Here is a 13,207-nt window from a genome sequence, read left to right on the forward strand (position 1 = left end):
TACATTAAAAAATGAAAGAAACAGTATTCTTAATAATTGCATCAACTGCTTTATAGTTCATTAATTCATAATAATATCATAAATAATGTGGCCTCTCCTGAGCTTTTCATGTGGCTGTCTAGTGTGGAAGCTTAAATACAAATAAAACATCTCATTTTGATAATCTTTAACACGAAGTATATTAACAAAAAGAAAAGTTTTCCAAGGCAGTCTCAAACTGGTGGCCTACCGGCTCGCAGTTTCACATGGCTTGGGAATATATTCTCAGCAATTTAATAAACATTATTCATAGTCCACTTTTACATCATTTTGCTAACCCTTCAAAACGAACATGAGAATCACTCAAAAATATTCATAAACGGAAGTAGATTTTTCCAAAGATTTCAAGCTACAGATCTAAAATTTATTCATACCTATCACTCAATTGCTAATAACTGTGATAAGAATAATCATTTTGTTTGAGCATTTGATATGTGAACATTTTTTTCTGAGCAGTTGAAATTTAATAAGAAAAGAATAAGATCGACTGACGGTTATATCAGGTGTTGCAACTCAAATCAGTAGTCAAAAATAAGGAAATTTACTTACTGATGTATAGATATATGTATTTTTTCTGTATATGCAGAAGGCAAAGCTTAATAAATAAAAGAAAGAGGAATAAGTTGTCATTATCAGTCCTCAAGTTTTGGCCACTTCGAAATATTTTGTAAGCTGTTTATTTTTACCATAAGTTAGTCACTCATTAATTCAACATAATTAGAATATTTTGGAATAAGGCGGTTTCATGCATCAGGCCCATGTTCAACTTATATTTGAGACCACTGCTCTCAGATGATAACGTCCACAAAAAATGAAATGGATAATGTCTTAAAAAGGATTATCATAATTATACACACCTTCAGCAGACCCTCCTTTACTCTCCGAGGACCTGAAAAAAAATTAAGCAATTATCTAAAAGTTAAAGACAGATATGTACTGATTTCTAGCAAAAAAAAACAGGTTTGTTTTCTTCTTGAAAAACATCTCTATACAAATATAGTGGTTGTGGTTTTAAATATCAATGGCAAAAGTGACATAATTGGCGACATAAAAAATTCAAAATTGCAGAGAAAACACTTTAAAAAGTTACAAGTTACTTGCTTACACACAAGTTAAACACTGTTTTAAAATGCTAAGGGTTTTTGCTTAAAGGAATAACATCTGCTGCTTTAGAGAATTAGTTAATAATATGATTTGTTAATTTGTATAAAAGCGAATTAAAAATTTTCAGGGACTATCTCAAGAATAAATTATTAATATTACTGTAACTTAAAAACCAATTACAAACATTTTTTAATTTAGGGGTGGGGAGAGGATGAATGGATAGATGGATGTGTGGGTATTCTGGCACAAAACCTTAAAGGTTATACACGCCGAACTACATGTAAGGCACTTGAAACACAGCTGATAGATAAAACAGGATAGATATACAAATAGACAGACATGGTTAAAACCACATGAGCTGCATAACAACCAAAACTGATGAAATGATCAGTACTCAGATGAAGTTGCCGATACCTGATGATATTAAATGTCAAGTGTAAAATTCTAAAACATGAAATAATTTAAAATACATTTCCTTAAAATACCAAAGTGTAATAGCATAAGCAAAATCAAATTAAATTACAAAGACTTGCCTCTTTCATGTAGTCAAATAATCCTGATTACTCTGATATAGGAGAACATCTTTATTAATATTAGGTAACTTTTTTTGACACACTGTACACAATATAGAGTGGAAGCTCCCGTAAAACAGCATTTAACTTCGAAAGCATAAAAGGCAAATTTAAAGCACAAAGTTAGAACACCAAATAGTCTCAGGTTTAATTGTTCATACCACAGGATGAAGGAGGACAGATACAATGTTCTGCTTCATAATCATTTACTTTAAAAGCCTGCTTGAAAAAACAAACCTGAAAGTGGGGAGAACCATCTTAAAAGATATCCAGGTATAAAGTGTACAGAAAAGCATGGCTGTGATCAGTCTGGGTATTTTGAATTTCCCATATAATAGCAAGTGGGCAAGATTGCAGTGGAGATACTGCACATCATACATAGAGGTCATCACTTTCATAATTCACAGTCAGCCAGACATACAGACATAAAAGGTTCTCTGGGCATTCTCAAAACATGAGTGGTAAATGTAGAGGCGGGTTCAGCGGTTTGCAAACCTACCCCGTGAACACATGGTCATCTAGAAATACAAGCCTTTTCTAGTTAATGAATATCAATTAAAATTCTTTGCTCAATAGAATAGTGCATTCATCAGCTCACTTTACTTAAAAGAAATAGGACAAAATCACATTTTATTTTCCTGTACTTAGAAATTATGTACTGAACTGTATTGAAACATCTAAAAAATGACTACACCGGTAGTTCTAAGCAATTTCGCACTCCCATAGAGAAATCGCATTACAAAAATGATTACCATTGATGTACTTATTTGTTCATTTTCCAAGAAGTGCTGGTTATTTTCAGGTACTTTCTGGAAGTGAAGGCTGCTTTGCTAATGTCTAATATTATGTTACTTACAAATAATGTTACTTATAATATAATAATGTAATGCTGTTTATGTTATTTTATAATAATGTTTGTGATTTAGATAGCATTTCAGTTTTATTACAATTTAAAAAATTACCACATTATGAAGATTGACTGAGCGATATTATGAAGATTAATTAAAACTTTAAAATTACAGTGTTTTAAATGAAAACTAATTACAACTTTAAAACTACAGGGTTTTAAATGAAAACAAATGTTCTCAAATTTAAACGTTCTATTACTTTAAATTTATTTAATAATACTACAAAATTCTTTCTGGTACTTATATTTTAATTTTGGATTAAATCCGATCTGGAATGGAACAATGAAACTTTGCTTAATTATGCAGCTTACTGTTTTTGTCTTATCTTTCACATCACAGCAGCGTATTTCCTGCCAAAATATGTTGCAGTAAGTCTATAAATGTTTGCTATAAATTTCTCTTCTGAGCATATACTTTCACTTGCATAAAATAAAACATAAGGATTAATGATAAAATTGTATAACAACTGGTCTTTATCTGTGTATGTGTTTTCAATTAAATTCACTTACACAAAATTTATATTTTACACAACATATTTTATATATCTTAAGTGCTTTTAATACAATTTCATCAGCAGAGCAAGAATTTTCATTTAAAAGAAGTTAATTCATCGTGCGAAACATTCTTGTGGTTTTGAATCAAAATACATTTAAATTAATGTGCTAGATATCACATTATTTATTCATTTGGACACCAAATTTTAATCATTTGCGTATTTGGTTAAATCATTTACACACATGAAATTTTAAAGCAATTGGACGATTCCTTCCTGGTGCATCAATTTCTTTGTTATAGCATGTATTTTGATACTTAGTCGGTATATTGTCCTGCAACAGCTGATAGTGTTCACTACTTGTGCTAGTACTTGAAAAAGAGTGCCATTAGGGCCTGACTTGTGATGCAAGAATATTCCCCCAAAGAGACAAGTACCCGACAGGGTCAGCATATACTTCTAAACAAGCCTCAATCTATTGGAAACACAGCAACTTTAATATTGCTGTATAAGGATTGAGATCAAATATATAATAGGGCTTTTGTGTGATCACTTTTGCTGAATTAAAACAAATGGAATCGAAGAAAAAAGGAACAACCAAGTGTGTATGCTGTTACACTTGCAAATTATTTTCCACATCAAAATCCAAATTAATTAGTGGTTTCCAAAACTGGAGATCTATCACTGTAACATTGTCAGATCATGATATCTCAGAGGAACATCCTCCATGTGTACATCATACAGAAGATCTTCACCTTTAAATAGAATTGATTCCGATTTACTGGAACGGACTGATCACGATGAAAATTATATAAAAAATGTGCTGAAAAGAATTATATCAACTAGAAAATTGTTAAATTAGATTATTTTAGCATTTAGACGTCATGATGAAAGTCAGCTCGAGAAAGAAAGTAAACTAAATTATATGATTTTATGTATTTTACTCTTGATATGCAGTATTTTGGTCTTGAGTAAATATACCAATATTTAAAATTAAAAATATTATTCATAGTTTTATTAAAATATTAATAATATTAAGTAATATTATGCATTTAATTACTTATTATACTTCAGCGCAGATTGCGAACAAATATTTTAAACATACAGGTAAATAAATACTTTTCAGGGAGCCCAAAGAAATTTTACTACCGGAGGCCCTCAACTGGTTTAACCTGCCCCTGGGTAAATGGATTGGAAAACAGAAGATTTGGTAAGTAAAGAAGCTGTGGGATTTTATCCCCCCCCCCGATTTCTTCAATGCAGACATCACGTCTTGATTTCTCCTTCTAATGAATGCCTGATAAATCTCATCTCTGGGGAAGTGCAAAGAATACCTCTTACCATCTGTTTTGTAAGTTTACTCTGTTCATTACTCAGATTAATGTCATCTTAATTTATTAAAAGAAATTTATTATTCTTTAAAAATTGGTGTTTAATAATCATCTAGAAACCAAGCTGTAAATTTTAAATCTAAAAAAAAAATTGGCAGCTCCTGCTGCTTCAGATGGGGAGGGAATATCAGCAGGTACAGCTTTTGAGATATGCAAGTAGCTTATGACACAAGTTACAAATTCACAATTACATCTAGACCCAAAAGTAAGATTTTTCTTATTGCCCAGTTTCTTAAATTGACCAGTTGACACTCTTTTTCACATCAAAATGGTTACTGATGCCATTTCTGTTATCCTTTCTCACAGGTATGAGTTACTTCCTCCAAGTTCTTCGCTGCCTCCTAATCCTCAGCAACCCAGCTTTCACCATCCAGTTTTTCCTAGATCTTCTCACCATTTCCACCACCACCAGATGGCAACACCTATGCTGACATATCTACGCTTTTTTCCAGAAAATAATACACTAACCATCGAGTTAAAAAGGACAAAAATGACAATAAATATATATTAAAGATTCAATTTCAGCATAAGCCAAAAAAGAAAAATCTCTTCATTACCTCTGCCTGCTGCTGCTGCTGCTGCTCGGAGACGCGATGCAGAAGCCCTGCAGACTTCGAGCATCTGGAAAGGAGAGAATTAGAATTAAAATGCTGTATAATTTTACTTCTACATTTAAATAAAAACTTCAGTAACTTTCAAAGCATTTGCATATATTTCATATATATTATCATATTATATATGCTTTACAATAGCTTACACCAGCTTGCTTTTAGAAAAAAGCTTACAACAGCTTGCTTTGTGTTTGCTTACTGGAAGAAATCCAAAAAAGTTTCGCATATACCAGGGCTTCTGCATAGCAACACACAATGCAAGTAGAGCCTACGGGCCACAAAAACTGAAAATGTATATGCTGGAGATGCTGGTGAACAGAAGAGAATTTATCAAAATATCTTTCATTTCAAACCAGTTCACTAAAGCGGTTTACTTAACTGCCTTGAAATAAAATTAATTACTCTAGGTAACAAAAAGGCAGGTATAGAAGGCTGTTTCAAATGAAGATTAACAATGAAGACACTTTTTAACATGAGATGAAAGTCTCCTAAAATGAGTGTTTCTTGTAAACCTGTATACATGTACCATTTATTGTAGTGACAGCATATTTTTCCATCCACTTCAGATCAGTCTCGAGTCAAAAGGATTTCGAATTAAAGCATCGTATGATGAGACACAGCAAGATGGAAAGCCAGACATCAACAAATATTAGCATCCAACATTCGAGTGAGCTAAGGTGTAACCACCTACTTTGGTACCAAGCGATATTGGTTAATGTCTTTCGCAAGTTGCCACTTGCAAAAGACATTGACCGAAAGACATTGAGACATTGACTTGGTGACTACCACTTAAAATTTCCTCAAAAGGGATCATACTAAATTTAACATGGTTTACCAGATGACCGTATTAAATTTAGCATGATCCCAAGTGGAATAGCAATTAGTGGGGTACAGACGTAGCTCAGGTGGAATAGCAAAACATTTTACAGGAAATTAGATTAATATTCATTTAGACTGATATGAAAAATATTATGTATTTTCTATAGATTTAAAAAATGAAAAAAATAAGTTATATAATTCCATACTTGCCAACCTATGACACTCAAAAATCAGGAGATTTTTTAAGAAATCGGGAGACTTTGTAAATGATGAGAAGAAAAGACTTTGTAAATGATGAAAATGTAGTTTTTAATAATGAATTAACTTTAAATAGTAACTAATTCTTAAATGCAAGCAACACAAAAATACATTACATATAAAAAACATTTTTATTACTTGCATCGGTTAAGGAAAAAAAAAACTTTAATCAGTTTTCGTACAAATGTTATAAACAGTGGCAGATTTTGCTTTCTTTAAGAAAGAAACTTCATAAGTTTGTTCATAGCAATTGCCACGTAGGCCTGCTTTCGCTAATAAATGTTTTCCTAATGTGTCATCACTAATTTTAGATCTAAATTTAGTCCTCGTTTTCGCAACAACACTAAAAATCCTATCACACTCTGCATTAATATAGGGAACTGTTAAGATGGCCAACATAATTCTAGACAATTCACTACATTTTAAAATTCATCAGCATCTTTCAGTTTTCCAATTAAACTCCACTGGGTGTAAATCCTAGCTGATTTTATAACTCCATCCAAGTTTTCTAATCGTAAACTGCTGTTATGCAGCTGTTGAAAATGTTTCAATTTTCCCTTCCTTTTAGAACTCCTTTCAAGATAATAGTAAATATTTAATAATATAAATACAAAATGACCGAAATAACTAAAGAACATCCAAATAACAGCTTGCTTTGTACTCATTGGTTAATATATGCCAGGTGACACGCAATGGAGCACGATGCCCATTGGAGAACTGGAGAACGACGTTTCTGGATACGTATATGCTCTCACACACAAAGCAGAAGTTATCGAATTTTGTTTTAGATATAATCTAGAGAAAATTCAATTGCTTTCAGACGTCCAAAATCACTTTTTTTTGTTCACATAACAAAGCATTAAGCCAAGTTCCATAAAAATCGTGAGAAATTTTAAGAATAAGAAAAAGTCGGGAGAAATATATTGTAAATCAGGTTGGCGGGAGAGCGGTCGAAAATCGGGAGTCTCCCGCCTAATTCGGGAGAGTTGGCAACTCTGTAATTCTATAAAGAATGACCTTATTTGCTAATAATAATGGCCCCTCTGGAGAGGTAACAAAATGTCATGCAACCACTAAAATAGCTTCCAATGACTATTACAAGAAACTTACACAAAGAATATACAAATGTATTTCCAGGTGTGAGCTAGTCCTGTGCATTTCTGTCTTCAGAGGAGTTTAAAGCTTGAATAAACTGCACTTAAGACAAATGCACATCAAAGCTTTCATCCCCAAAGAATCCAAATCTTGCCCAGAGGTGTCTAATCGATGATTTATGATCTAGAGATAATGTGACACTCAATAAAATTCAGTGTAACACAATCAATACAGACCTCTTTTTGCTGGAAATAGGCTGCTTATTTCAGCGCATATGGATGTACAGACCTGTGCATCATTCAGAATAGATCTGGCCATGGTCCACATTTACCATTCTAACTAAATTCTTAAAATCTTAGTAATGGCATGTTACAGGTGCCACTGGTGATTTCCCCCTTTTCATGCATCAAAATGGCCAGGTTCATAAACGTTATACATGAGGAAGAAATAATAGAGGATATGGAATTGTGCTCAGATTTGAATCCAATTGAGCATGATCGGAATACATTGTTGTCTTCAACTTCCATTCAGGAAAAAAACTTCATCCTTCATGTAATCAATTCAGTTTTTCACAGATGGGAAGCCTAGTCTCTCACAGATTCAAGATGGCTACACTCTGAAGTCTGATAAAATTCATTAATGCACACCTTTTTTTTCGGAAAGATCTTTTTGCTATGGCAATTTCCTAAATATTGCTGTGGCACATGTCATAAAGGTACAGAAAACAGATCACAGTACTCTTTTTTTATATGGGTAAAAAAATGAATTTTTTTATAACATCAGATGTGTTTCCTATAAATTAAAACTTTCTTATACTTTAGTTCTCATTTCATAACTATATTTAATAGTGTGTGGCATCAGCAGCTATCTGTGTGTTTAAATTACCTGCTCTCTTATCATTTCAGCAGATTGCATACTCAATATACAAAGCATTTTCTTTATTGCAGTATCAGTTTGATCAAATAATAAAACATAACAAGAAAGAAAAAGAAGGAAAAAAATTGAAAAGGGATCAAATTTTAACAATTCCTCGAAAGGGATCATACTAAATTTAACACGGTTTACCAGATAACTGTATTAAATTTAGTATGATCCCAGATGGAATAGTGGTGGTGGTGTACAGACATAGCTCAGGTGGAATAGAAAAACATTTTATAGGAAATTAGATGAATATTTATTTACACTGATATGAAAAATATTATGTATTTTCTATAGATTTAAAAAATGAAAAAAAAATAAGTTATATAATCTATAAAAACAGTTAACGTTTTAATCTGATTCATTTAAATGTAAATTCATTAATTAAATGTATTTACTTAAATCAATTATATAAAAAAAATTTTAAATAATATTCTTACAAACTACATCTATTACTTTCATATAGTTTCTTTCATTAATTCATACTAATATAATAAATAATGTGGCCTGTTCTGAACTTTTAGTGTGGCAGTAAAGTGTTGAATTTTAAATACAATAAAATGTCTGATTTTGATAATCTTTTAAAACTAAGTATATTAACAAAAAGAAACATTTTCCAAGGCAGAACAACTGGGTAACAAACTGGGGGCCTACCAGCTGCACATGTTCCCTTGAAGCAGTTTCACATGGCTCGGGAATATATTCCCAGCAATTTAATAAGCATTATTATGACAAGACTTTGAAGAGAAAGTTCAAAATTTTAATGATTCACAGTCCACTTTTGCATTATTTTCCTTATCATTAAAATTGGCCAAAAAATTTCAGAAAGAGAATTAATTCCTTTAATTCATATAAATATATATATTTAATTTGTATAAATTTTTTCAAACATTTCAAGCTACAGATATAACTAAATTTTATTCATACTTATAAAAAAAAATCACAGCTGAAAATTAATATGAAAAGAACTAGATTGACTGGCATTGCAGCTCAAATCTGTAGCCAGAAATACTTTGCAATAAATTGAAAACTGTTTGTTTTTAGTTTAAGTAAGTAAATTAATCACTTATTCAATGCTAGAATTATTTGCAAAAAAATGCTTTCAAATCACGTATTTGGCCAAATTCATGTTTGAGACCACTCTTCTTCAATAACAACATTTACATGAAATCAAATTGATAATATCTTAAAAAGTTTCGTTATATTTATACTAACCTCGTGGTAGACATGCCTTCTAAAGCCCTCACGCTCTGTAAAAAAAAAAAAAAAAAAAAAAAAAAAAAAAATCAAGATATTATCTGAAATTTAAAAATACATATGTACTGATTATGAGTACAAAAAGGCTTAAAATATCTCTATACAAAAATAGCGGCCATGGCTTTAAATATCAATGACAAGAGCAATTGATGACATAAAATTCAAAACTACAGAAACAACAGTTAACTCTGAAAATGCTAAGGGTTTTTGTTTCAAGGTGCTGCTTTAGAGAAATAGTTATCGATAGGATTTGTTAATTTATATAAAAGAGCAAACAAAAGTTATAAATTTTTGGAGACTAACTGAAGAATAAATTATTAATATTACTGCGACTTAAAAACAAATTACAAACATTTTAAATTTAGGGGTGGTGCAGTAAGGGAAACAAAGAAGCCCCATATTGTGAAAAACCAGATAACAGCCATTTTCTGTGTTAGAAATGTACACTTTACATTATGTAAAATTCTTATAAACTTAAACATAATTCTGATAGGGAATTCTAACCTCTTAAGCAGTGGTTCCCAATCTGTTTTCCACGTGTTCTTCCCAGAGGCTCCTTGATCAATCTAGCAAAATAATGCTGGGCTGTTCCTCGGAACCATACATACGAGAAATTTTTCACTCTCAGTCCTTCCAGAGTTTCTCAAATCTGCTTAAAGCTTCTCAAAACTCCCAAAAATACAGTTTTGCTGTGTTTTACTGCTTCCTGGATTTAAACTAATACTCTGTGTTCTTGTGAATGGTATAAATTTAGTGTATTCAATACTAGTTGTTAAAAAATTTATTTACTTTCCTTTATTGTAGCTGATGGAGTATAAAATCAGATGGTGTGCAAGATAATAAAAATGTCTGGGAAGAACAACTCTAATTTAGGAGAACATCTTTATTAATATTAGTTTGGATAACTCTTTTTTAACACACTGTACACAATATAGAGTGGAAGCATTTGATACATCAAGACTTCTGTAAAGCAGAATCTAGTTTCGAAAGCATAATTGAAGGCAAATTTCAAATGAAAGGTTTGAACACCAAATAGCCTCACAAATTTTTAATTTATTCATGCCAATAATAGTTTAATTGTTCATGCCATAGGATGAAGAAGCCCTGATACAATGTTCTGCTTCATAACCATACACTTCAAAGGACTTCTTGAAAAAAAAAAACCTAAAAGCAGGGAGAGCCCTTTTGAAAGGCAGGTGTTCTCCAAGGTTAGGTTAGGTTAGGCTAGTTTATTTAATTACGGCAAAGCCTCGAGGGCTATCTGCCTAAGGGGAGGGATGCCTTCGTGGAGGACTTTCTAAGGGACTCCTTTTTAACACACTGTACAAAATATAGAGTGGAAGCATTTGATGGAATATCAAGCCTCCCGTAAAGCAGTATCTAATTTTGAAAGCATAACTGGAGACAAATTTCAAGTGAAATGTTTGAACATGAAATAGCCTCCCAAATGTTTAATTGTTCATGCCATGGGATGAAGAAGGCCTGATACAATGCTATGTTTTTTAACCATATACTTCAAAGGACTGCTTGAAAAAGCAAACCTAAAAGTAGGGAGAGTCATTTTGAAAGGCAGGCATTCTCCAAGCAACAAAGCATACAGGAAAGCACGGACGTCATCCATCCGTATATTTTGAATTTCCCATGTAGACTGCATAACATTTGCCTTACGTAATGCTGCACAAATATACAAACATTACTAGATCAAATTTTGTCAGATTTAAATTATTGTTTACTATATATAGAAAGGATATTTTGATTCCTTCTTCATCTCTCTATGAATATATCCTTTATATCAAAGAAGTTTTTAAGAGGGAAAAAAATCATAATTTGACTGTCAACCTTCCTACATGCAGGACGTGTAAAATTCTTAGGTTAGGTTACAATTGATGAAAATAGATCCAAGATATTCTGCAGAAAAAAACTATTTTTGAACTCTGACATTTTTTGGGAATTCTTAATTTCTATAAGAAGTTTTTAAATCATCATAAATAAGTTTTTAAATCATTTAATCATAAATTTAAGTTCAACTTCCTTTAAATGGTACACTGTGAAGTTGTAAAAAAAATGACAAAATATCCTTAGATTGGTTAAAAGACACTAAAACACTTTTGAGTCTTATATACAGCTTATGGCACAAGTTATAAATTCTGTCCATGCAGACAAAAAAAAAAAAAAAAAAACTCATATATAATGGCCTGAGAAAACCCATAGGCGCTTGAGTCCAGGAACTCACTAAGACGGGAGCCACTAGGCTACTTTTCTAGAAAATTGAGCATATTAAAAAGAAATATAATACATTGGACAGAGAGGTTTTTGGAAATCTTTGACACTAAATATTTCAGATATCTGTTTGAAGGAATGAACTTGCTTACATGTTTACAGAACATAAGGCACTCACAAAAGTCCCCCCCCAAATGTATAACAATTTCCCCCCTTGCAAAATTAATAACACTTAATTTCATAGGTACTGATACGCATTACATGTGAATGATGCAGAAAATCGCTCAGCCAATGCAATTTCCCGCCAATGCATTCATCCAGTATTAAATGAATTTAAATTTAAAAGTAAACTTTCTGCTAATTGATTGCCAAGAAGCCACAGAAATTTAAAACATGAACAGAATCATGCTTTTGGTTCAAATAAAGCTTTATTTTTTAACAATAAAACAGTTTGCTTAATTCTTCTTGGAATTCGGTTCTCATTCTATGTCTCTAGCACAAATACTTCTTCAGCAGGATATAATGCAAAATTCTACGAGTTCATATCCAAGAAGGTTCAATGCATCTGAGGCAGCCTGATTTTACTGAAACTTTTATTACCATTGCAAGAGCCAATTGCTAAAGCCAATTGGAAAATAATATACTAACCACTGACCTAAGAAAGAAAAAAATAACACAGTACAAAGTCCAAAATAGATCAAAATCCGGATAATAGATCATCAGTTTAAATCTATAAGATGGCATGTAGAAATTATAAAATTAAAAATATGAAATTGCAATTTATGAAATAATGACCTATTTATGATCTAAAGGATATCAAAAAAAAGCTTAACATTTAATTATTAAACATTTCTTTCAATGTAAATTAAAATTTTAAATTGCTTTGTTTTTTGTGCTAATAATTCTCTTTAATTCTGTAGACAGACATAATCTTTTGTTTAGTTACACTGTTGTTAGTTACACTGTTTTGAGGATTCCAACTAACTTGTCAATCAAAATTTTCTCGTTTTCAGTAACTTCTCTGTCACCTTCGTCACTATCAGTAGCGGTATTTTCTGGATCTAGAACCATACTACAGATTTCTTCATTCGTTAATTGATTGATGATTGAAAAGCATTGTCTTCACCATGAAAAACTTTTCTATCATCTTCATTTATTACCACTTTTCAACATTTCTTTACAAAATCCGTTAATTGGAAAATTTCACCTTTGTTTTGCGATATTAGAAAACCTTTAAAATTAGCGGCTGTCATCATGAAGTTTAGCTATTCTTCACTATATGTTGTAATATCTTGTTTTTTAATAAATTTATTTATTATTTAACTAATTTATTGTTGAAGTGGCAATGCCATATTTGTACAGTCAAAAGTCATTAATTCGGACACCCATAATCTAAAATGATCTATAATCCGGACCTCAAAGCTAAAAACTTTCTGCGCATGCGCCGCGTTGACAAATGAGCATAGGCATTTTACGCGTGCGCGTAAGACCTTTACGACTGCGCATGTGCTTGTGTGCAAGC

General features: G+C 31.7%; 1 protein-coding gene across 1 annotated transcript in view; it reads right to left on the reverse strand.

Moving 5' to 3' along the window:
• Positions 1 to 13,207, reverse strand: part of LOC146999040 (uncharacterized) — a 92,167-nt gene that overhangs the window by 28,740 nt on the left and 50,220 nt on the right. The window contains exons 8-10 of the mRNA XM_085812245.1: positions 9,424 to 9,458; positions 5,065 to 5,128; positions 897 to 928 (exon numbers count right to left, since the gene is read on the reverse strand). Of these exons, the coding sequence (XP_085668371.1) occupies positions 897 to 928; positions 5,065 to 5,128; positions 9,424 to 9,458 (131 nt within the window). The remainder of the gene's footprint in view (positions 1 to 896; positions 929 to 5,064; positions 5,129 to 9,423; positions 9,459 to 13,207) is intronic.

The sequence above is a fragment of the Stegodyphus dumicola genome, chromosome 1, assembly GCF_044657685.1.
Source record: "Stegodyphus dumicola isolate Sdum_Otavi_A_Nest chromosome 1, ASM4465768v1".
Lineage (NCBI taxonomy): Eukaryota > Metazoa > Arthropoda > Arachnida > Araneae > Eresidae > Stegodyphus > Stegodyphus dumicola.